We start from the raw sequence: 24602 nt of genomic DNA on the forward strand, positions 1-24602 counted from the left end.
GCCAAGAGCTCCAAAATTATGGACTCCTTCAAAAACATGGTGCCTCAGGTGAGCCGCCCTTCCTCCGTTTGGAAAGAAGGTGCGCCCGAGGGCCAGCGCTGGAGGCCCAGGGACCCCCAAGCCCTCAGCAGCCCCTCGGGCACTTGCCACTTCTATTCCTGCCAAGAGAGGGCAGCGGGTGGGGAGAGCAGCAGTGCCCCCCCCCCAGGATGGTTTCTCTCATCCCACAGCAAGCCCTGGTCATCCGGGAAGGTGAGAAGATCCAGATCAACGCGGAAAACGTGGTGGTGGGGGATCTGGTGGAGGTGCGCGGCGGGGACCGGATTCCTGCTGACCTGAGGGTGATTTCCTCCCACGGGTGCAAGGTGAGACTGGCCAGGAGGGACCTCCTCCCTTGCGTCTGGGGGGGCCTTGCAATGGGGCCCTCCCTTGGAGAAGGAGCCAAGGTCTTCTCCGCTGCGCCCCTTCACCTTCCTTAGCTTGGCCCAGGGCCACTGCTGGTGCGCTGCCACTCACAGGGGTGCCCTCAAGCTTGGCCAGCCATTCTCCGCACTTCTCTCCTGGACAGGTGGACAACTCGTCCCTGACGGGTGAGTCGGAGCCTCAGACGCGGTCCCCGGAGTTCACCCACGAGAACCCCCTGGAGACGCGCAACATCTGCTTCTTCTCCACCAACTGCGTGGAAGGTGAGAGGCTCAGTGATACCAGAAGAGGCCCAGGCTGGTTGAGGGGGAGGCAGATAAGTAGGGGCTGATGGCTGCCCTCACCCTCCTCTCTCCCCCTGCCAGGCACCGCACGCGGCATCGTCATCTCCACCGGGGACCGGACCGTGATGGGGCGCATCGCCTCCCTGGCATCCGGGCTGGAGGTGGGCCGCACCCCCATCGCCATGGAGATCGAGCACTTCATCCAAATCATCACTGGGGTGGCCGTCTTCCTGGGCATGTCCTTCTTCATCCTGTCCCTCATCCTGGGCTACACCTGGCTGGAGGCGGTCATCTTCCTGATTGGCATCATAGTGGCCAATGTGCCCGAGGGCCTCTTGGCCACCGTCACGGTAAGCGGCACCCGTGGCTGATTGTAGGGGAGGAGGGGCCATTCTCCAGAAAAATGGGGGGGAGGATCCCAACGCATGGTAACGCAAAGGGGGAGGATCCTCCAAAGATGGGGCCGGTGTGGTGGAAGGAAGGGGAGAGAGGCTGAAGACATCGTGGATCTCCAGAGGGCGGGAGTCCTGCCTTCCGTGCAGGTGTGGCTCTTTCTTGCAGTATCGGCCTTGCGGTCCCTGGGAAGGCCTGGCTGGGTTCCTGGAATATTGCAGATGCAAAGCGTCTCTGCTCTGGAGCACGGCGGCCCTGGACCCTCCCCAACTGACCTCCCCTTCCCCTTCTCGAACGCCAGGTCTGCCTGACGCTGACCGCCAAGCGCATGGCGCGGAAGAACTGCTTGGTGAAGAACCTGGAGGCCGTGGAGACGCTGGGCTCCACCTCCACCATCTGCTCAGACAAGACCGGCACCCTCACCCAGAACCGCATGACGGTGGCCCACATGTGGTTCGACAACCAGATTCACGAGGCAGACACCACCGAGGACCAAAGTGGTGAGGGCTCAGCGCCCGCCCAGAGCACCTCTCTGACTGGCCGTGGAGCAGAGAAGCCGTGGCCTCCAGAGTCGGGGCAGGGTGGCTTTGGGGAGAGCAATAGTGTCTCTGAGCATCTGCAGAGGGCATGCTTACATTGATGAGGTTTAACCTTTGAAACACGAAGCCTGAAATTCCTGAAGGGACCCCTTGCCTCCCCAGGGGCAACTTTTGACAAGCGCTCACTCACCTGGACAGCTCTGGCCCGCATCGCAGGGCTGTGCAACAGGGCTGTGTTCAAGGCAGGACAGGACAAGGTCCCCATTTCCAAGGTATGCCTGTCTTTGGCCACTAGAGGGCAGCCTAGTCAAGCTCTCCTAGTGTCTTGAGAAAGCTGCTCAGGCCTAAACTTGGATGGGAGGCCACTGGGAGATCCCGAGGGTGGGAGGCTGGCAAAGTCCCTGAACAGGGCAGTGCAAAAGGCGCCCATTTCCTTGCCAAGGAAGCCCAACTGAGTCTTCCTGAAGCCAGCAGCAGCCATGCTTGAGTCGAGGGGGACTTTCCCTTCTCTCCCCTCCCTCTGAATGTACCCCTTTTCCCAGAGAGACACGGCCGGGGATGCCTCCGAGTCCGCCCTCCTCAAGTGCATCGAGCTCTCTTGCGGCTCCGTCCGGAAGATGCGGGACAGGAACCCCAAAGTGACCGAGATCCCCTTCAACTCCACCAACAAATACCAGGTGAGGCTCAGAAGGAAGGAAACGGGCCGGTGGGGGGCAGCCGGGAAGCCTCGGCTGTCCCAAAGAGCACCCGAGAAAATGGAGAAGGGTGGGGGGCATCCTTCACCTTCAGCCCAGGCCTCTCCCCACCCAGGGTGCCTCTTTGGGGAGGGGGGGCAGCGTGCTTCAGGCCCGCCAGGGCTCAGCAGCTTCTGCTCCCCTCTCCAGCTCTCCATCCATGAGCCGGAAGACAAGCCCAGCGGGAACGTGCTGGTGATGAAGGGGGCCCCCGAGCGCATCCTGGACCGCTGCTCCACCATCCTCCTCCAAGGACAGGAGGTGCCCCTGGATGAGGAGCTGCGTGACGCCTTCCAGAACGCCTACCTGGAGCTGGGCGGGCTGGGCGAGAGGGTGCTGGGTGAGGCCTGCGCCCTCTTCACCTGGGTGGGGGGGGCTGTACTCAGGAGGGCTTGAGCAAAGAGGGGCGGGGAAGCTGCGCCACGTGTCTCCGGCCTCTCACACCGCCTCGTCTCGCAGGCTTCTGCCAGTTCTACATGCCGGAAGACCAGTTTCCCCGCGGCTTCAAGTTCGATGCGGATGAGGTCAACTTCCCACTCACCAACCTCTGCTTTGTGGGGCTCATGTCCATGATTGACCCCCCTCGAGCGGCTGTGCCAGATGCAGTGGGGAAATGCCGAAGCGCTGGGATCAAGGTGAGCCGACCGTGGGCGGGCCCAGCACGCTCCCTCAGTGGCACGTGGCCTCCGCATTCCCCAGCGGGAGTGCACTGGTGAGAGAGAGAGCACATGGGGCAGCCACGTAGCAGGGGGGAGACTCTGGACTGGAGGCTTCCTTTGAAGAAAGTCCTCGGAGATGCTTCAACTCTCTCCTGACAGGTGATCATGGTGACAGGCGACCACCCCATCACAGCCAAGGCCATCGCCAAGGGGGTGGGCATCATCTCCGAAGGCAACGAGACCGTGGAAGACATCGCCATCCGGCTGAACATCCCCATCAACCAGGTCAACCCTCGGTAGGTCAGCCCCTCCACCTCCAAGCTGCTCCGTCCCTCGGGGTCCCTGCGGTGCCCCCGTTCACACCGCCGGGTGTCTCCACCTAGGGAGGCCAAAGCCTGTGTGGTCCACGGCTCCGATCTGAAGGACATGACCCCCGAACACCTGGACGAGCTCCTGAAGAACCACACGGAGATTGTCTTTGCCCGCACGTCCCCCCAGCAGAAGCTGATCATCGTGGAGGGGTGCCAGAGGCAGGTGGGGCCACTCGGCTCTTTGGGGCAGCACACAGCGGGCAGGAGGGACCCATCAGCCCGGGCTATGCCCAGTGGATGTGTCCACACGAGGCGCCGCTTCATCAAGCCCAACAGGTGGCCGTAGTGCTGGACTTTGTTATCATTGGCCTGGTCTTCTTATTGGGGACTGGGGTCATGTCTGAAGCCAGAAATAGGGGGTTCGATGCCCCTAGGTTCAGCGAATTAAGGGGGGAGGATGTGGGGCATCATCCACCATTAACCCCCCTCCTTGGCCCTGCAGGGGGCCATAGTGGCCGTGACGGGGGATGGGGTGAACGACTCCCCCGCCCTCAAGAAAGCAGACATCGGGATTGCCATGGGCATCTCCGGCTCAGATGTCTCCAAGCAGGCAGCGGACATGATCCTCCTGGACGACAACTTTGCCTCCATCGTGACGGGGGTGGAGGAAGGTGCGTGCCCCACGGGAGCCAAAGGGGGGGGACACCAGGGAATTGCCTGCAGGGGTCCCACTCCGTTGCGTCCCCCAACAGGCCGGCTGATCTTTGACAACCTGAAGAAATCCATTGCCTACACGCTCACCAGCAACATTCCCGAGATCACCCCCTTCCTCTTGTTCATCATTGCCAACATGCCGCTGCCCTTGGGCACCGTCACCATCCTGTGCATTGACCTGGGCACCGACATGGTGAGTCTGGCCAGATTCCTTCCAGGGATTTGAAGCTGAACCTCCTGTCTGAAGGATTCACTGCATTCTTCTTTCTTCTTTCTTCTTTCTTCTTTCTTCTTTCTTCTTCTTCTTCTTCTTCTTCTTCTTCTTCTTCTTCTTCTTCTTCTTCTTCTTCTTCTTCTTCTTCTTCTTCTTCTTCTTCTTCTTCTTCTTCTTCTTCTTCTTCTTCCTTCTTCCTTCTTCCTTCTTCCTTCCTCCTCCTCCTCCTCCTCCTCCTCCTCCTCCTCCTCTAGGTGCCTGCCATCTCCCTCGCCTACGAGGCAGCCGAAAGCGACATCATGAAACGGCAGCCGAGGAACCCGAAGACAGACAAGCTAGTGAACCAGCGTCTGATCAGCATGGCCTACGGGCAGATAGGTGAGCCAGGGGCGCCCGTAGCTCAGCGTCAGAGGAGGGGGGGCTCCACCAAGGAGCTAAGGGGACCCCTGTGTGTCTCCCCAGGCATGATCCAGGCCCTGGGGGGCTTCTTCACCTATTTTGTCATCCTGGCTGAGAACGGGTTCCTGCCCACCACCTTGCTGGGCATCCGCCTGGACTGGGATGACCGTTCCAAAAATGACCTCGAGGACAGCTACGGCCAGGAGTGGGTGAGTCGGGAGGCCTGTGGCCTTGGCTGCCACTTCCTGCGGCGTAAGGGGGCTTCCGGCTGCAGGGACAGCTTGGTGGGCCTCGCCGGAGGCAGACAAGGGGGCCTTTGTGGGGAGGGGGTCTGCCTCTCCAGGTGTCCCCACTGGGCGGTGTGTGTTGTTCCCTCCCGGCAGACGTACGAGCAGCGCAAGGTGGTGGAATTCACCTGCCACACAGCCTTTTTCGCCAGCATCGTGGTGGTACAGTGGGCCGACCTGATCATCTGCAAGACGCGCCGGAATTCCGTCTTCCAGCAGGGCATGAAGTGAGCGCTTGGGCACCTTCCACCGATGAGGCAGGCTAGATGGCCTTTGGGGAGACCCTCCTTCCTCCTTGGCTTGTCCAGGCCTCAAGGCCACTAGAACAGCCCTCTCCCAGAACTCAAATCCGGAAGTAGACTGCCCCTGCCCATGGAGGTCACTCTGCCATCGTCCACCAGGGCTGCCTCTGAGCCTCCGTCTCTTGCTCTCTCCCCAGGAACAAGATTCTGATCTTCGGACTCCTGGAGGAAACCGCTCTGGCTGCCTTCCTGTCGTACTGCCCTGGGATGGGGGTGGCCCTCCGGATGTACCCCCTCAAGTGAGTGGGGCCGCTCCTCCCAAGCACAGGGGGGGGGCTCCTTCCCACCCATCTCCAGCCCCTGTGCCCTGCGTGCCAGGCGCTGCCCTCCGTGCCAGCTCTCTCTCTCTCTCTCTCTCTCTCTCCGTCTCGCAGGGTCACCTGGTGGTTCTGCGCCTTCCCCTACAGCCTCCTCATCTTCATCTATGACGAGGTCCGGAAGCTGCTCCTGCGGCGCTACCCAGGGGGTGAGTGCGCCCCCACGACTCCCCCACCTTCCTCCAGGGGCTGGGCGTCTCTCTCCCCCCCCCTCTGGCTATTGACCGGCTGTTTTCTTTCATTTCCCAGGTTGGGTGGAGAAGGAGACCTATTATTAATCCCAGAGAGCAACGTGCGGGCAGCCCCACCCTCGGATCCAGCCCCTCACAGCCTGTAGCCCAATTAGTAGCTGAAAGATGCAATAAACATAATCCTGCCATTTTCCGCCCCCCCCCAGGCTGCTTCATTCAGAAAGAACTCTTGGGGTCTAGAAATGGGGGTCTGGCCCCCAGAAGGCAGCACCACGGTTGGCAAGGGGAGACCCGAGGAAAGAGGGCAGAGGTGGGGGCAACTGAAAGTTTGGACCAGGGAAGTGACGGAGGCCGTGGAGCTGGCGGCCCCTTGGACCCCCTGATGAGAGTGGTGTCTTCTTCAGCCCCGTCCTGGCCTGGGGGGCCCCCATCCAAACCATCTCTGCCCCCCCCCGGATGGAAGAAGCTTGCCTTGCTTTCTCAGGAAAGGAGAAAAGGCAACTAGCCCATCATTTGGGGAGCGTGTGTGTGTCTGTGTGTGTGTCTGTGTGTGTGTGTTACTGCACCGACCACAGTGGATGGATTGCTGGGTGTCCACCTTGCTGCTTGACCAAAGCAGAAGAAGCCCCTCCGGAGTGACGTTTGGGAGGCCCCGTTTGCTGACCCACACAGAAGGACCTTTCGCCCCAGAGCAGAGGTTATGGACGTATCCTCACACACACACACACACAGCCCTTTCACTCTGCCCCCCAGGTGTCCTGGGGCCCAGGTGCCTCTGGGAAAGAACAGCCAGGCAGTGGATTAAAGGGAAGGTGGTGGGTCAGCAGAAAGGGCCAAAATAGCCCCGGCTGACTTCAGCTCAGCCCCAGCAGCATTTGGCACCGATTAAAACATGGATTAAAATAACGGCAGCTGCTGGACGGCCGGACTGGGCTAAAAATAGCTAAAAATAGCCGCCAGGACATAGCTTGCCTTAAAGACAGCCGAAGGCCCAGGCAGGTCCCTCCCCCCCCCGATCTTTAGAGGGGCAGTGCCCCAACTTGGGGGGTGTATTTCAGGAGAGTCCCAGACTTCCCACCGCCTTGGATGTTGTGATGGGAACTGGGAACACTGGAAAGCATCACCTCCCCATTAAAAGTTCAACATCCATCAAGTGATGATACCCCCCTCCCTCATATTTTGGACCATCTTCCCCTTTAGCCGCAGTAAATACGGTGGTGGGGGGGTTCTTGGGGCAGGACCCCAGGCCTCTGCTCTTCTGCCCCACAGAGAAATTCATGGGTTTTGCAGCTAGCAAAGTCTCCAAGAGAGAGAGAGGGAAATCTTTCCCGGAAGAGTTGGGCCTGCAGGGACTTGGAGGGGGGGGAAGAGGCGTGGCCAAAGGCTGCCCAGTGGAGGCAGTGACATCTGCCTACCCCTCAACAGCTTTGAAGGGGACGGGGGGGGGAAGCAGGTGGACCTCCAGCCCCTGAGTGTGGTGGAGAGGCTGGCCCACATTTGTTCTGCAGCTGAAACGCACCTCTGGTGACGACATGCCCCCTCCCTTCAGGGCACAGGGAGAAGGGCGTGCCAGCTCTGCCCGCATCCGGCTGGCAATGTGGAGTGGAGACTTCAGGTCACCTCAACGTTCCCGTCATCTTCCCAGGAGGGCTCCAAATCACAAGTGACGGCTGTCTGTTTGCACACACAGCCAGGCACAAGCGTGTGGTCTCCCTGGCAGGTGGGAGTGCTCACCTGCGGGGCAGGACACCAAGGGGCCGGGGCAGCAACGGGGGCCGAGGCTCAGCCCCAGGTTGGGCCAAGGCGGAGGTGAGAGCTAGCTGCCCACTCCGCTGTTGCGACAGCGTCATCCTCTGAAGAGGTTCACCCTTGGCCAAAGAAATGCCAGCGCTTGCCCTGCCAGCTGGGGAGTCACCCCATCTGCGAGCCCACTTGCAGAAGAAAATCCCCACCTGCCCCACAACCCCCCTCCCCTCCCAGAGAAGGGCCTCTCCTGGAGCTGCTGACTCAAAGGAACCCAAAATAGTGGGGGGGGGGGAACAGCAGTGGAAGAGGACTGAAGCAGCAGCCGGATGGAGGGGGGGTTGGGTTTTGCTCACTCTCCCCAGGGGGGGGGTGTCAATGTCCACCTGGGATTAAAAATGTCCAAACTCAAGGTCACTTGGAAACAGCCTGTTCCTGGGGGCACTAAGGAGCTGTCGACTGGGGTGTGTGCGGAGGGGGGGAAGCCCCTCCAAAGAAGCCACCTTTCCTCTTGAACTGAGGAGGGGGCTACCCCATGTGGCCTCCTTTCCTTTCCCTTGAGCTTTAGTGCAGTTGGAGAGCCACGGCCGAGCTGCTGAGGCCTTTGCAAGGCTGAGCCGGCCAGGGGTCTCGGATGCCAACCAGGGATGCCACCCTCCAGCCTTAGCCAGCATGCCCGGAAGTATCCTGCATCCAGTTTTGGTCACCACGATGTAAAAAAGATGTTGAGACTCTAGAAAGAGTGCAGAGAAGAGCAACAAAGATGATTAGGGGACTGGAGGCTAAAGCATATAAAGAATGGTTGCTGGAACTGGGTATGTCTAGTTTAACAAAGAGAAGGACGAGGGGGGACATGATAGCAGTCTTCCAGTATCTCAGGGGCTGCCCCAAAGAAGAGGGAGTCAAGCTATTCTCCAAAGCGACTGAAGGCAGGACAAGAAGCAACGGATGGAAACTAACCAAAGAGAGAAGCAACCTAGAACTAAGGAGAAACTTCCTGACAGTGAGAACAATTAACCAGTGGAACAACCTGCCTCCAGAAGCAGTGAATGCTCCAACGCTGGAGGTTTTTAAGAAGAGACTGGACAGCCATTTGTCTGAAATGGTATAGGGTTTCCTGCCTGAGCAAGAGGTTGGATTAGATGACCTCCAAGGTCCCTTCCAACTTTATTATTATTATTATTATTATTATTATTATTATTATTATTATTATTATTATTATTATTATTATTATTATTATTATTATTATTATTATTATTATTATTATTATTATTTTAAAGCCGCCCTCGGCTCAGCACACACAGGCTTGGTGGAGCACCATGGGCCTTTGAGCTGCCCCCAAAACTGGGCCTGTGACACCCTCCAGAAGTTAAACTGAAGCGCAGAACTTGAGATCACCTCCCCACACCCCGATCTGCCCTCTGCCCTGCACCCGGATGGCTGAGGCAGGAGGAGCCCAAGGCCGCAGCCCGGCCCCGCCGATCCGGTTTCTTTGGCATCTGCTGCTCGCTTCTCCGACTTAGAGGCGGCGGCTTGGTCAGGGCCGGGGAGGGCAGAGGGATGCTCTCCGTGCCGGGCACGTCCTGTGGCCTCTTAGTGGAGAGGCCCAGATTTGCCAGAGACAGGCCCCTGTGCACCCCACGGCCAGCCCACGCGAACGGGGCAGCCCCTGCCTGTGTTTTAGGGCCTCGGTTTCTCTGCCTGCCCAGGGGGCAAAGCGGCTGCCCAGCGCCACCCACGCCAGCTCAAGAGGTGGCAGAGCAGGAGCCTCGCTCACAGGCCAACACCCCCTCGGCTCCCCACCAGAGGCCAGGAATCTCTTTGCCCAGAGTGAAGCTCTCTCCATCAGCCGAGCCCTGGCAGGTGGTGAGCAGAAGCTGTTCCTTCCCTGCCCGGAGCTCTCCCGGGGGCAGCCTGCCCATCAGAAGCCGTGCTGGTCCTCTGGAAGGCCTGGCCCACCGCCTGTGGTACCCGGGCACGGTGGTCTTTGCCCGAGCTGCTCTCCAGGCCAGCCTCCCAGCACAGCTGCTGCGTCTGGATCTGCCGGCCGGCCGGAGATGCCTGGGAGGGCTAAGGCGCAGAAGGAGCAGCTCCCTGCGTTCCCCCTCCCCCCGCTCACACGCACTTACCTAACTGCCCCCTGTAACTCAAGAGCCCCCAGGCATCTGGCGTACAGTATCCAGGCCGCCCCCCCCGCCCCTCTCTAATTTCCCTGCCATCCGCACAAGCTGGTCTTGATTTACCTCCGAGTCATCTCCTCTTATTTTTAGCCGCGCCGTCTTGCCCTGCCCCACATGCCTCCTTCTCTGCCCCCCTTCCTTAATATGGTGATAAGAAGATGCCCTCCAATGCAGGCCGGGGTGGGGCGGAAGAGGGGGAGAAAGCCGGAGGGACCCACCGCAGGGGGGAGGGAAGCCTGGCCCCTGGCGGCCCCTGTGCCAAGGGGGTCCGTGGGGGTCTTTTGGGGGGCTGGCACTCCCCATGGGGCGGCCTGCTCCCTGCCTTCTCCCCATTGACATATATAGACAGGAGCGAGAGGGGGCCGGCTGGGGACGGTGCCAAATATCTGTGGATAAGACGGCCCTCCAGCCCCAGAGCCCTCCCCCCCCGAGGGTCTTTTATGCACTGCCTGGAGCTTGGCTCCTCCGCCTTTGGAGCTCTGCACCCCTCCGTGTGGTCGTCGCCCTCCTCCTCGGGCACCTGCCTGCCTGCGTCAGCCAAGAGCCTCCAGTCCCGCCAGCGCCCGGCCCGGCCTGCACCTGACCAGGAGCCGTGAGAGGGAGGGGAGGCAGGAAGGAAGGCAAACCAAGGCAGCCGTCTGTGTCTCTCTCTTTCTCGCCTTGGGGAAGGACCCCCGGAGCCCCTTCACGGCAGGATGAAGTGGCTCGGCCTGATCTTAGCCGCCCTGCTGCTGGCCTTGGCCGGCCCCGGGGCCCGTGGCGAGGAGGGGCTGGATTTCCCCGAGTACGACGGCATCGACCGCGTCATCGACGTCAACATAAAGAACTACAAGGCCGTGCTGAAGAAGTACGAGGTGCTGGCACTGCTCTACCACGAGCCGGTGGGCGACGACAAGGCTTCGCAGAGGCAGTTTGAGATGGAGGACCTGATCCTGGAGGTAGGGGCCAGGGGGGCGAGGAGGGGGTGGGGGGGCACCTCAGACTGGCCTGAGGAGGCAGTCTTCAGAGGCAGAGCACAGGGGCGTCAGGTGGTGAGGGATGGACTTGTCATCACTTGTTGCAGCAGTCTAGCATTCGGGATGTGGGACGGGCACCTGAAAGGCACCGTTTAGCTCCCTCCCTTGAACCCTTTACTGCGGGTTCTCTAGCCGGCTGGGCAGGAGGCAATATTGGCACTTCTCTCTGCCAGGGCAAGGGGCATCAAGTGAGGCGGGGGGGGGTGTCACCAGGCTAAATTTGCCACCTCTAAAATTGGAGCCCCTGGAAGGGGGAGGCGGCTCCTTGGGAATGTTGTGGGGAGGGGGCAGTAAAGCCAGAGCAGCCTGGGGGAGGGAAGGAGGCGCTGTGACTGCAAGCAGGACCACCCTAAAAATGGACCCCAGGGATCCGGCTGCATTCAGGGAAGACGTGGGGAGGGCCAGAAGCGGGAGGGAGCTGAGCAAAGGAGAAGGGGGCAGGCAGTACCCTTGCATTGTGTTCTCAGGGCTGGGAATAACTGTGGCCCGAACTCGGGTTTGCATGCCACTAGTCCTCATGTCTGCAGCAATGGTGTGAAGATGGTCAAACCAAAAACAGAGACCCTGGCCCAGAAATCCGTCCGATGGAGATACTGGCTTTCTCCAGAAGCCACATTTAAGCGGCCTCCCCACTCCGGCTGGGGGTTGCCTGGGAGATCAGCTCTGATGATCTGAACCCTCACTGGACTTTGTCTCCAGAAGCCCGGGGGGGGGGAGGTACATTTATGCATGGCCGGGGGGGGCACCTGCTTCCCCATCAAAGGCCAGATTTCAGGAGTCGGAAAGAATCGACCCCCTCTAACGGGGTGGGATGGGGGGCTAGAGCTCAAGCGATTCTGAGAGAAAACCGGCCTGTGAGCCCCTGAAATAGAAAAGTGGCTCCAGAGACTCTGTGGGCCTGGAGGAAGCAGACCTGCCCCCCATGCTCCGTGCCAGAGGGGGGGCCCCTGGGCCTCCACTTTCCTTGGGCAATTAGTCGGCAGCCCCCCTCGACGCGGCTCAGTCCAGCAATCGGTGGCTGGGTTTGGGTTCCCCCTCCCTCCGAGCAACTGAATTCACCCGATTTTCTCCCTGACCGGATGGCCAACGCAGCTGTTCTCTCTTGCCCCGATTCAAGGTTAAAGCAATCAGAGGGAAAAGAGGCGGGAGCCCCTCTTTCTGAAAGCTTTTGGAAAGTTTGGGAGGAACAAGGCGACCTGCGGCCTTTACTTAGGGTGGCCAGGTCTGCTTCCAAAAAAATAGCGGACAAGTGGGCCGGGGGGGTGTTAAGTAGTAAAAAAAAGCAGACTGTACAGCTTTAGATTACGTACCATTTCATCATAAAGCTTTTGAATAAAAAAAAAATGTCCACTATTTTGTGGGAAAAAAAATAGCGAACATCATGTGAAAAAAGTGGACTGTCTGCTCAAATAGTGGACACCTGGCAACCCTACCTTTGCTGGACAGTTGCCTTTGGCAGTGTATAAAAACACCGAAAAAGCGGAAAGCCAGCCCTTCAGGCTGATGTGGGTGGCTGGGAGCCGGGGGGGGCGGGATATCAAGGCTTAATAAGTCCATAAATCTGTGTTTTCATCCCCTTTCTCTTCCCTCCCTCTTCTCTCTTCCCGCCTCTGGTTCTTCCTCATAGTTAGTGGCCCAAGTCCTGGAAGACAAAGGGATCGGGTTTGGCCTGGTGGACGCAGAGAAAGACGCCGCAGTGGCCAAAAAATTAGGTAACAGAGACCTTCCTTGGCTAATCAGAGGCCCTCTTCTGAAGACGCAGCAGGCCTGTTTTTCCCCCTTGCCCAAGCTGGGAACGAGTTCCGATTAGGGCCCACCTGGGAATCCCTACTGCTGGTGGAAGCAGAGCGAACGTCGGAGGCCACCAGGGGGCAGTGAAAACTGCTGGGCTCTGGCATCATTCAACGCCCTTCTAAGGGACGTTTGGGGTGCCCTAGATGAGTGGGTCTGTGCCCCCCAAAGCTCACCGTCTAAACAACTTGCCCCAGGGCAGACGTCGGCTCTTCTGAGCCCCAGTTGCCCGAAAAGGACCAGATGGAAAGCAAATGAGCCCCCACCCCACCCTTGGTATACCCGGTCCACCCTGGGTGGCACGGGACGCCCGCTTTGTCAGAACCGGGTTGCCAATCTTCATGCTCAAAGGTCCAAAGACAGCCTCTGGGTGACCCCCCCCCCTTTGGCCTTCCCCGCAGGGCTGGCTGAAGAAGACAGCGTGTACGTGTTCAAGGAGGACGAAGTCATCGAATACGATGGGGAATTTTCAGCAGACACCTTGGTGGAGTTTCTCCTTGACGTAAGTAGAGGCTGTCTTCCCAGCCCCCTGAAGCCCCCCTTCTTCCCTCTTTACAGGGGGGGGAAAGACCCCCCAGTGCAAAGGCAGGAGAACCCAAGAGGAGGGTCTTTCCAGCCCACCCTGCTGGGGGTCCCTGGGCACACTCCCACCCTTCAAAGGGCTTCTCTGGACATCATCCCTCCCCACCCCGGCCTGAAAACTCCCCCGGGTTCTGCAGCTGAGCCAGCTCAGATCTCGCTGCCGTCAGTTGTGCTCATCGTGATGTTATCCAGGCCAGTGGGAAGCATGGCTGGGGTCAGGCTGAGGAAGGGGGGTCCATTTTGAGCTGTGTCACCCAAGGAAGGGTTTCTGCAGTATCCTGGGGGGGGGAGAAGAGTGGCTGGGAGTAACTCCTCCTGCTCCCCCCCCAGTTGGTTCTGAACTCCCCCAGACCAATAGGGGTCCAGAGCTGCTGACTTCCGGGCCCTGTCCAGGGTGCTGATGGCCACCCTCTGTAAACCAGCCTTTCTCAACCTCAGCCTCCAAGATGGGTGGGCTTCGGCTCCCAGAATTCCCCTGCCAGCCTGCTCTAAAAAAAAACCCCTTCCCTTACAAAAGCCCAGGACTCTTGGCAGAACCACCCCCACCCCACCCCACCCCCGTGTCAGCCAGGCAGAGTTGGTCAAGCCAAGGCCTGGACCCTCCCCCTTTCCTGCAGGTCCTGGAAGACCCCATAGAGTTTATCGATGGAGAAAACGAGGTGGAAGCCTTCGAGAATATTGAGGACGAGCCCAAACTCATCGGCTACTTCAAGAACGAGGACTCTGAGCGTGAGTGGATGAGTGGGGGAGGGGGTCCCAGGAGAAGTGGGGTTCAGGACCCCCAGGGTTGTAAAATCCAAGATAGAAAGCCGGGGGGGGGTAGGGCCCATGATGAAGACATGTCAGGCCATCGGAAAAACAGGCACTGGAACGGAAAGCTGCGTCCTTTCCGTTCCAGTCCCAAGAGATCCGGGGACGTGAAAGGGGAAAGGGTGCGGAGGGAGGACGGAGCTCTCCGGGGATGGAAGGAGGGGAGGAAGCAGACGCTGCTGCTGCCTCTGCCTCTGCCACCGTGGCCTCTTTCTCTCAGCTGAGCTGAGCTGAGCCGAGCTGACAGTTTCTGCTGCTCTGCCCTGCTGACTTCTGCACGTGAACGGAAGGAGAGGGGCAGGGGACGATGGGGCTCCAGGCCCAGAGGCTTGAACCAGGATAGCAAAGTAAGGAGGGCGCTGCTCTGCTGGGGCCACCAGGGGAGACCCTTTGCCTTCTCTTCCAGATTTCAAGGCCTTTATAGACGCTGCTGAAGAATTCCACCCTTACATCCCTTTTTTTGCAACGTTTGACAGCAAGGTACGAGAGAGACACACACACAGAGAGAGAGAGACTCGGCAGTTTTAAGACCAGTGGACTTCAACTCCCAATATTACCCAGAGTTCTGGGGTCAAAGTCCCTGCCTTATCAGGGAACGCTGGGGCAGGGGGCAGCTGTGGAAAGTCCTCTCCCCCCTCCTCCCCCCCCAGTCCCAGGAAGATCTGCCCCTCCAACCAGCCCTCTTCTGTCTCGGCAGGTGGCGAAGAAGCTCTCTCTGAAGCTGAACGAGATTGACTACTACGAGCCTTTTATGGAGAAGCCGGTCACCATCCCAGACAAACCGAACAGCGAGGAGGAAATAGTCCAGTTCATGGAAGAGCACAAGAGGTGAAGCTTTGCTGCCCCCCTTGCCCTCGGGGGGGGGCTCCCCGGCAGCAGGGGACCTTCCGAGCAACTCGCCGCGCCTGGCGCGAGATGGGGAGACCTTCCTCGGTTGCCATGGCAGCCGTCTTCCCAGCATCAGCATCAGCAGCATCCCTTGCCTTGTTCTTCTCTTCTTCCTCCTCCGGCTGCCATGGAAACGGCACACATTTGGCCCCAATGGCTGGTCGGTTCCTCTCCCTGGGCCTCGCATGGAGGGGGGGGCTGGTGGTGAACATCAGCCCAGAAACGCTCCGGCCCCCCGGGGACGAGAGCAAACTCTCCTGGCCCACTGCCAAGAAAATAGCCTTCACCTGTGGGGGGGGGTCTTTACCTTGCCCGGCCTGGAAAGACCTTCCTGGTCTCTGTTGCTCTCCTGCCCTCACTCTGCTCTTTTTCCTCTCTGTCCGTCTCTTGCAGGCCAACCCTGAGGAAGCTGCACCCAGACAGCATGTATGAAACCTGGGTACGTTCACAGACCTGAAAAGGGGGGAGGGCGCCAGGCAGGAAGAGCCCCTTCCCCATTCCTAAGTAGGCTCCCAGGGAAGAGGAAGCAGGAAGACACCAGCAGACACTCTCCTGGGACCTTCTGGAAGGGCAGCCAAAAATAACAACGGAAGGACTAAAAAAACGGCCCCAAAGGAGATTTTCTGAGCTGCTCACTCGACTGCGGTTGAGTTGGGCACGATGGCTTGCCAGGCTGGCTTTTCTTGCGGCTTTTTTATGAGCGGGTCTCCCATGCAGGCTGCTGCGGGTGGCCGGCTGGCTTAAAAGCTGCGTCCTGTCCTTTCCGTTCCAGTCCCAAGAGATCCGGGGACGTGAAAGGGGAAAGGGTGCGGAGGGAGGACGGAGCTCTCCGGGGATGGAAGGAGGGGAGGAAGCAGACGCTGCTTCTGCCTCTGCCACCGTGGCCTCTTTCTCTCAGCTGAGCTGAGCTGAGCCGAGCTGACAGTTTCTGCTGCTCTGCCCTGCTGACCTCTGCACGTGAACAGAAGGAGAGGGGCAGGGGACGATGGGGCTCCAGGCCCAGAGGCTTGAACCAGGAGTCGGGCGCAGAGCAGAAGAAATTGCCAGGACAAGGAGAGGGGTGGGAGGGAGGGGGCTCCTCCCCAACGCAAGCACTGAAGGCAAAGGAGAAAGTCGGGGAGGGCAGCTTGCCCAAGCCCCCCCCCAATAGCTTCACAGCTAGCAGAAGGTGGAACCCCGAACTCAGAGCCCGCCCTCGCCCTCTCCTCCATACTTGGAACCCAATATCGGCTTCCCATGAATAATAAAGAATGGACACAAAGCCAGCAATTCTGGCGAAAACAGATACTTTGTGTTGGCCAGGTAATAAATTATAAATATATTTCCCCGTTTACCTTTATACATTCAAAGGCACCACCTGGTCCCCTTTGAACCCTCCAACAGACATGGCGGGTCTGTCTGGGAAAAGCCCCCTCTTTCCCCCCCCCATTACCAGTGCTGCCCAGATCTCATGCAAGGGGGCAACCGGCCGGCATCCGTGGGTGCCCGGCCAAAGCCCTGCTCCGACCACAATGGCTCATTAACAAGCCATGGGAACTTTTTTGAGGGGGGGCTCAGCCGAACCCTGGCTTGTTTGCAGAATTTGGGGTGCTCTGCCCATGTCCTGGCTGTTGAATGGGGGGGTCCTGCTGCTTGCTTCTCCTCCTTAAGTCAGTAACAAATAGCCAAGAGAGCAATAAAGTCGCCCAGGGTGAATCCATCTGCCTTTCTCCTCCATCCAGGAAGACGACATGGATGGCATCCACATTGTGGCCTTCGCAGAGGAAGACGATCCTGGTAAGTAGACTGGGGTGGGGGTGTCGTCCTGTGTTGACTCCCCAAGGACAAGAAACAAATCGAGGAGAGAAGCAACCTGGAACTAAGGAAGACTATCCTGCCTGAGCAGGGGGTTGGACTAGAAGACCTCCGAGGTCCCTTCCAGCTCTGTTATTCTGTTATTCTGCATTCCCTTCTCAGCCACCATTTCTCCAGCTGCAGGCAAGGCGGCTGATGGGGGCCAAAGGCGGCCCCCTCAATCCCCTCCCCTGCCCCCCTTCTCTCTCCTCAGACGGTTACGAGTTCCTGGAGATCCTGAAAGAAGTCGCCCAAGACAACACAGACAACCCGGAGCTCAGCATCATCTGGATCGATCCCGAGGAATTCCCACTGGTGAAGAGCCCACTCTGCCCTTTAAAACGGGGGGAGGGGGTTTTTTTAGGGGCGACTCTGGGAACCTCTTGGGCACCTTTTTCCCCTGGCGCCTCGCTCTCCTTCGCTCCTGCCCTGCCAAGTTTGGGCTGCTCCAGGCTGGCATCCCTTCAGATGCCCCTTAGAAAGCCGGCTGTGGAGGCGGGCATTTGTGGGCAGGCAGCTCTTTGGATCAGACCAACCAAAACCCCAAAGGAGAAGTGATTACGGGGGACGTCCCTGTAATCCACGGTCCAAATGCTCCCCCCCCCATTCCAGCCATCCCAACCAAACCCAGGAAGTCCCTCCCTCACTCCCTCCCCCCCAGGCGCTCACTCTTCCCCCACTTTGCTTCCTTCGCAGCTGATCCCATACTGGGAGAAAACCTTCGACATTGACCTGTCCCGGCCTCATATTGGCATCGTCAACGTGACGGACGTGAGTACGGTCAAACACACGTACGGTCAAACCCTTGGGGGGGGGAGTCAGAGGCCGGCTCCATCGGGCACAGCCCGGCGATGGGTGCCCGACAGCTTCCCAAAGTGTTTGGTGCAGAGCAGCTGGCCCAGGTTTTAGGGGGCTGGGGGCTTTCGCAACTGGTTGGTGACTGGGGGCTGCCAGACTGAGCCTTGGGGGTGCAGAGGTGACGGGCAGAGCGAGCAGAAGCCCTCAAGGCCTGGTCGCTGGAGCCAGCCTGCCCCCCCAGCAGCTCTTTCCTCCGATGTCCCCCCCCCAGGCCGACAGTGTCTGGTTGGACATGGATGATGAGGAGGATCTGCCCTCTGCGGAGGAGCTGGAAGACTGGATCGAGGACGTGCTGGAAGGAGAGATAAACACCGAAGACGACGATGACGACGACGATGATGATGACGACGACGACGATGATGACGACGACTAAGGGCTGGCCCCTCCCAATTTTCGTGCAAGGCGGGCCCGTCTGGGGGGCTCCACCCAGGTCCCATCTTGTCCTCCGGCACCACACAGCTGACCCAACCGCAGCACCTTTGGCTTGCACGAAAACGCCCCGGCCCTAGCCAGGAAATATTTTTATATTGATCTTATTTACGTCCAAGGCCCTCACTGCAGTCTGACCACGCTCCCTCCACGCACGGGCCCCCCACCTGCCCTTGATGAGCCGCCCCTCTCCAGATATTCTCCAAAGGCTCCTCCGTCTGCCCTCCCGTTCAATCTGCCGGATGCCAGGGGAGAATGCCACCTTTCCTGGGAGGGTGCCAACACCGGCCAAGTGCCTTCCTGGTCCTAGACAGGAGGCGAGCATCAGCCGAGGCACCGCTAGCCCTAACGGAAGGCTAGAGGAATTTCCCATCATGCACCCCGAGGCTCGGCCCTTGCCATCCGCTCCTTGCTTCCTGCTTCGAGCTTTGGGGGCTCCTCAACGGCCTTATCGGCGGAGGTCACCGCGGCGCCCCCGCCTCCCCCATCCCATCCAGGCCTTGGGGCGGCAACATCTCCACTCCAGTCTCCCGTGGCAACAAGGCGCTCCTCTTTTCAGGTAGATAAGCCCGTATCACTAGAGGGCAGCAGTTTAGTTTACAAAGACATTCGGCCGTGTGCAAAGAAGAAAAACAGAAAAAGTGATTGGCAAGTGAACATCCCCTTCAAAATCACGGTTCCCCAAGCGATTCTTCTCCTTTCACACAGAAGAGACCCAAGGAAGGGGATTTTGCTGTCCCAGTTCTTTGGTGTCGGGAACCGATCTTTCGCTGAACTCTTCGAGTCCCATTTTTTTTTAGGAAGAGAAATTTTGAGTCATTTTGTTGAATTCGTTGAAGAAGCGAAAGATGCGCCAGCAGTAAAAAAAAACCCAGATGAAAATTAACTTCGGAGCTGGAGGGGCGGGGAAGCAAAGAGATTCGGGCTGTTTTCCTGCTCTCCTTAGTGAAGTGGAGGGGGGAGCCAGCTCAGCAGGCAGTGAGGGGCGTAATGTACAATTTGTATATTTTTCAACACCTTTGTACAGATCAAACCAAAGTGATTAAAAAAAATGGAACAATAAAAGGGACTAGTGAGGTATTTCCCCACCCCCTCCTGCCCCTTCTTTGGCAAACAGGTTTTTGGATCAGAAACGCTGGAATATTCTGCAACTGGGGAGGAGGGAGGGAAGCAACTCCGTTGCTCTGGCATGGAAACTGTGCACCCCAAAAGGGCCAACGCTACACACCTCCCGCCCTGCCAGGGAGCCACAAGAGGGAGCAGCTGGAGGGGTGCCAACGGGCGCCGATTCCCCCTCCAGAGAACACGGAAAGGCCACGCAGCTCCCACGGCTGGAGGCTGATGGCCTCTGGGGGCAGCCCAAACAGGCAAGGGCAACCTATTAAAGGCTACCCCCCCCCAAAGCCCAGCACTGTTTGTGCTTCTTGATGGTCTCTATGAATAATATATGCTAATCAAAGAGAACATGCAGCCTTCCGTCCAAGTTGGCATCTCTGCCAATGGAAAAAAAATGCTCCGTCCATCCATCCTCCCCGCAGCACTTAGGAACCCGCCGACTCTGCGGTCGGTCGTTCCAGGACTGGCCTCAGCTGCCCTTGGAGGGACGGTGCCGCGCTTACTCCCATTTCGTGGAAGGGAGAAAGGAGGCCAGGAGAGAGAGGTTGAAGCAGAAGGAAGAGGATTAGCCCATCTGTGGCACCTCTAGCGGCCTCTAGTTAAACCTCCATGGCCAGGGGCAGTTTACCTCCATACAGCGGCCAACAGTGGATAGACAAACCCTTTGCTTTATATTGCTTAGTGGAAGCAGGGTGCAGAACTGGGGGTGCAGGGCTGAAAGGGAATTGATAAAAAGCTCCTTTTCGGTTGACCGGAAAAGTCTGCTCTTCCAACCGATCCAAGGAGAGGAGCCACGCCTGCCCCTCTGGAGGGACCCTCCCTTGCCCCCCCCCAAAGGGGTCACGGAGGGCGGCAGGCAGAGCTCCCCACCGCATTCCTTCGGCCAAGTTCACGTTTGCATCAGTGCCACCAGCTTTTTCCTCCTCCTCCCCCCCCCATAAAAAATGCACGAAGAGCATTGTCGGTCTATTAATATCAACTCTGGTAAAAGCTTTTTGTGCATGTGTGTTGTGGGTGATGGAGAGACAGGGGCAGCAGAGGAGTCCTGTGGGGGAACCAGGCAGAGAAGGTTCTCGGGGGGCTCTGTCTAAACTTGCTCTGAGGTGCTTTAAGGTGGGGGGAACCTTTAGGGTGGGAGGGGGTGTGTAGCCGTGAAGGCAGGTGACAGAACTGGCAGTAGCTTCTCCAGGCTTCGGGGCACCGTCCCCTTGGCGTATCCCCCGTCTCTTCCCAAGGAAGTCACAAACAGAGACGGGAGGACCACCACCTCCATCACTGCTGGGGGGGGGCATTTTAAGGCTCTTCTAGTGCCCATCCTTAACCCCAAAGTCTGCTCTTTCTCTCTCTCTCCGCCTCTCATGGGCTCAGCCACCCAAGCAATATCAACAACCACTAATGAATCTCCACAGTTAAGTAATGAGTAACCATGTTATTGTGAACCCAATTTCTCTCTCCCCCTCCCCCCCCCGTGGCTACCAACCGGAAGTGGCTGAACTCCAGTGTAAAAGGGGGCTTCCTCAAGGCCTCCTCTTAATTGACCCCCCCGCCCTGCTGGAGGGCAGGGGGGGGGGGAGCCCAACACCTCCGGGCTTCTTCTTTCGGTCTCACTCAGAGGATGCTTCCTCTTCCATGCCGAGCAGAAAAGGACAGGAAGTGGCCAGAGAAGCTGCGGGAGGGGAACCGCGGCCCTCCCCTGCCCAGAGTGTCGGGAGAGTTTTCCCCACAGTGGAAAAGGCCCCCAGAGGACACCCTGCTTTCCCCCTGAATGTCCCCCCCCGAGGAGTTTTAGGGACGGCCACCGGCTCTCTGCCCCATATCGCCCAGGCATTTTTTGGGCTGGAATTTGTCACCACTGGTTGGGCTGCCTTGGGCAGCTCTTAGCTGAGAGCCACGGCCACAAGGAGGGTCCAGACTCCCGTGGCCTCCAAAAGGTGGCTGCCACTTCTGCCAGAGGGGGTTTCAGCTCAGGGCCAACCAGGTGGTCCAGGCCTAGAAGCTCCGCCAGGGCCCCTCGGCTGCTGACCCTCCGCTTCTCAAGCCCAGGTAGGATGGGTCCTCCTGGCCTTGCCCATGCCCAGGTCAGCCTGTGGACTCCAGGGGAGCCAGGGGCAGTGGGGAGGACGGGGCTGTCCTCCAGGCGACGCCAGCACAGGCTGAGGGGGGGAAGCCCCGTCCCCAAGGAAGACAAGCCAAGCGGAGCGGCAGGCTGAGAAGCGGAGCACCGCCGAGGCCCTTCCGAACGGTCGGGCTCGCCTTTGGGCACTGCCGCCCAAGAGGTACCCACGTTCCTCAATCCGGACTAGCGGTACCGCGGAGCTAGGAGCACCACGCGTTGTAAGAGGGGCACAGAGAGGGGGAAGTGGCGGAGAAGAGCCGCCGGGTTCCTCCCCGTCGGACAGGCTGGACGTCCCTCGGCCGCCCGCTCTCCTTTCTTTTGCCTTCTCCTCCTCTTCTCCTCCTCCTCCTCCTCCTTCTCGGGCGTCACGTGTGAACGCGCGCCCTCTTTCCCGCTCCCTCGCTCGCTCGCTCGCTCTCTCCGCTTCCTGCTCTCTCAGAGGCGATCTCCGGAGCCAGGCACTCGGCACAAAAAGCTACCCAGTTTCTCCCCCTCTAGCTCAGCCTCTCCCGCTGACATCACTCGGAGGGGAGGAGGAGGAGGAGGAGGAGGAAGGGTGGGGTGAGCGGGAGAAGAGCCTGGGAGAGAGCCGGAGCCGCCCGCCTGGGCAGCCGCGACGCCCAGCTCGAGGGTCGCCCGTCCCGTCCCGACCCGGCAGGCCAAGCCAGGACGCCCTTCGCCCGCTAGGCCGGCGGTGCCCGTGTCCTTCCGCCTTTCCAGCCGTCGCTCTGCCGCGGGTAAGTCCAGCGCCCCCCACCCACCCACCCACCCACCCCACACACACACCCCCAGCCCAGGTGGCAGCCGGCCACTAACAGCTTGCGTTCCTTTCCGGGCTCCGCGGGCACTCTGCACATGGGCAGAGGCGGTGGCGGTGGCGGCGGCGCCTCAAGGCAGAACAGCTGAGCCGGAGACTGGTGCCCAGGCGCCGTCTCCTATCCGGCCCCGGGAGCCGCCGGGCGCGGCCGGAGACCTCTGGCCGACCAGCCTCCTCCTCCTCCTCGTGACCGTGACTCAAGCGCGGAGCCCGCGTGAATCACCGCCGCCGCTTCCTCTTTGGCCCCTCGCCCAGCCCCTGATGCCCAGCCCCGCCGCCGCCCTCCTGGCCCGCGCGGGCTCCTTCGGGCCGGCCTCTCCGGGCGGCGTGCCGGCTCGCCCCCGGGCTTTCGGAGTCAGCCGGTCCGGCCGAGCCAGGCGGAGGCAAGGGGGCGCGGCCACCTGCCCGCTGCCCGGCGCCGTCCCTTGGCTCCGCGCCCCAGGTTAGCCTGGCCGTCGTGCCCCCCCACCCTTTGCCCGCCGCGCCTTCCCAGGACCGGCCCGCCCGCTCGCCCTTCCTCTCCGCCTGGCCCGGGGCTGAGGCTGCGGGAGGCGCCCTGGGTGGGGTGGGGGGCCTGGACTCCGGGATCAGGGACGTCGGCGAAGATCCCGGCCCGGGGAGAAGCGAGAGAAGGCGACGGGCTGTCTGCAAGAGCCGCGGCCGCGTTGCTTTCCCATCGCCCCGCTTGTAGGGGACGCGGTGGGGACCGGGGAGGGTGCGGCGGAGGCCGCCTGGAGAAGCGGGCGGGAAGCAGTCCCCGTTCCCGCCGAGAGGCAGCGGGGCGAGGGGGGGGGATCCGTGGGGAGGAGGGTCCTCGGAAGCGCCCCAGCCCGGCGCTCTTTCCCCAGGACCCCGGGACGGCTCCCAGGGGTCTGTCCACGGGAGGGGTGGGGAGCGCCAAGGCCGGGCGGAGGGGTCCTGAGAAAGCCGGATTGCCTGGCAGAATGTGCTGGCTCTGGTCTTTGCCCCCTGGCGTGCCTGGGCTGGGAGGGGGGCAGGTGCTCCGTGGGCTCCCCCCCCTCCCCGAGGCCTCGTCCTCTCCTGGGAACTGAAGTTGGGTAACTTTGCCCCCCTTTGTTCTTAGCCCCCTTTTACAGTTTGCTTTCCTCGCTTCCACGCATCTTACTGGGTAACTGATGTCCCCTGGCCCTCCCACCTGCTCCGGAGGGGCCTGGGGAGGGGTCTTCTGCTGATCCTGCCCGCTTCTCTCCTGCAGTTCCCCTCGGTTTAACCTTCCGCCTGGTCCCCCTCCAGCCTTCGCAGGGCTGGGATTTCAAGGATCGTCCTGAACTCCGTAAAGAGTGACCGTGGTTTGGTTTCTCCAGCCGGGTCCTTTGGACCATCCTTCTGGGTCTGACCTGCCCTTGCGGGGACCTTTCTGTCTTCTGATGGACTTGGCGGCTGCCCCCCCACCCTTCTCTGGGGTCAGTGGGAGATTTCTGCTCAGCTCCAGCACTTGAGCACCTCCTGGCTGGTCCAGTCTCCACAGCATCTTCTGAGAGAAGCAGAGACAGTGGCCAGAGGTCACCTGACAGGCTTCCTGCCCCCTCGGCAAGGATTCGAACCCTAGTCTTCCTCAGCCGCCATCTGCCCATTGCGCCTCAGGAGCTCCTTCCGGGCGACCTACTTCCTCAGTGCCCAGCCAAATCTCTGGAAGGGCAGATTTGGGGAGCTGCAGAATGGCAGATGGAGCGGCAAAGGTCAGCAGAGAACGGTTCGGCCCACGTTCTGCAAGGGATGATGCAAGGGATGACGGAGCAGGCCTGGGGAGGGGTGGGGGCAGTTTCCTTCCCCGATGCTTCAGACACTTTCCGCTGTCCAGCCGAAACTATCCTTAGAGGCCAGCGGGCAAACATGGCCGCAGCCTGCAACTCTCTTCCCATCGGTGGTCTCTCTGTGCCGATGATGATGCCCGTGCAGCGTTTCTCCCACAGAGGAGGGAGTTTTATGCCTCCCCACGAAAGGCTTGCGTGACTTGGTTCAATGGGTGAAGCTCCTGGTTAGGTAGGAAGGGGCTTTTGTCTTGAGGGGCTTTCCGGGTTGAACTGGAGGCAGGGACCCCTCTGGCACAGCCACCCTGGGCGAGGGGGCCGAGGGCCGGGCCAAGGAGGAAAGGGAGGCAAGCTGGCAGCGCCAGGGCGAAGGGTTGAGTTGCATCTTTCATCCCAGGCTCTACTTCCGAGGTGGACTCTTTCTGGCCTCTCACAGCTTCCTCCTTGGGAAGGGAGGAAGGCTGGAAAACCCCCCCCCATGAAACGGCTTCCCCAAGGGAGGCAGCCAGACACGCTCGCCCTCCCCACCTGCCAGGCGGGGTGGAAAACAGGTTAGCCCTTCTCCCCGCGCCCTGAATGGCATCTGTCTCTGGGTGTCAGCCTGGATCAGCCCGTCCCTTCTCATTGTCTCAGGATTCGGGCGCCGCCGGGGAAGGGAACAAAAAGGCCATTGTGTTCAGGCATGGCACGGCTCCCCCAGGCTGCTTCGCCTCGCCTTTGTTCCCGCGCGTCCTTCGATATTATTCCTCCTCCCCCCCAGCGCACCCCCCCCACCGGACATTCCATTCCATTTCCGGGAGTGGGGGAAGGGACTGCATCTTTTGGTGGGGCTCTTGCGCCCGAACATGTGAGAAACAGCTGCACTTTTCTTTAAAACCAGGAAC

At 60.0% G+C, this 24602-nt stretch overlaps 2 protein-coding genes across 2 annotated transcripts in view; both read left to right on the top strand.

Moving 5' to 3' along the window:
• Positions 1-5916, top strand: part of LOC107298220 (sodium/potassium-transporting ATPase subunit alpha-2) — an 11028-nt gene extending 5112 nt beyond the window's left edge. The window contains exons 6-24 of the mRNA XM_015827594.1: positions 7-48; positions 231-365; positions 569-686; positions 789-1057; positions 1402-1600; positions 1802-1911; positions 2182-2316; positions 2524-2713; positions 2833-3008; positions 3192-3328; positions 3416-3566; positions 3846-4014; positions 4096-4250; positions 4526-4649; positions 4734-4879; positions 5054-5184; positions 5397-5498; positions 5634-5725; positions 5826-5916. Coding sequence (XP_015683080.1) covers positions 7-48; positions 231-365; positions 569-686; positions 789-1057; positions 1402-1600; positions 1802-1911; positions 2182-2316; positions 2524-2713; positions 2833-3008; positions 3192-3328; positions 3416-3566; positions 3846-4014; positions 4096-4250; positions 4526-4649; positions 4734-4879; positions 5054-5184; positions 5397-5498; positions 5634-5725; positions 5826-5854 — 2610 coding nt within the window. The 3' untranslated portion in view covers positions 5855-5916. The remainder of the gene's footprint in view (positions 1-6; positions 49-230; positions 366-568; positions 687-788; positions 1058-1401; positions 1601-1801; positions 1912-2181; positions 2317-2523; positions 2714-2832; positions 3009-3191; positions 3329-3415; positions 3567-3845; positions 4015-4095; positions 4251-4525; positions 4650-4733; positions 4880-5053; positions 5185-5396; positions 5499-5633; positions 5726-5825) is intronic.
• Positions 5917-10334: 4418 nt separating this feature from the next.
• On the top strand, positions 10335-18987 carry CASQ1 (calsequestrin 1). The gene is made up of 11 exons (XM_015827592.1): positions 10335-10628; positions 12334-12418; positions 12899-12999; positions 13697-13808; positions 14296-14369; positions 14587-14717; positions 15171-15216; positions 16499-16553; positions 16825-16925; positions 17307-17381; positions 17680-18987. The coding sequence occupies exons 1-11, from the start codon at positions 10386-10388 to the stop codon at positions 17839-17841; spliced, it is 1185 nt and encodes a 394-aa protein (XP_015683078.1). The 5' UTR covers positions 10335-10385; the 3' UTR covers positions 17842-18987.
• The last annotated feature ends 5615 nt before the right edge of the window (positions 18988-24602 follow it).

The sequence above is a fragment of the Protobothrops mucrosquamatus genome, unplaced genomic scaffold (genome assembly GCF_001527695.2).
Source record: "Protobothrops mucrosquamatus isolate PMUCROS unplaced genomic scaffold, P.Mucros_1.0 scaffold3803, whole genome shotgun sequence".
In the NCBI taxonomy this organism is placed as follows: domain Eukaryota; kingdom Metazoa; phylum Chordata; class Lepidosauria; order Squamata; family Viperidae; genus Protobothrops; species Protobothrops mucrosquamatus.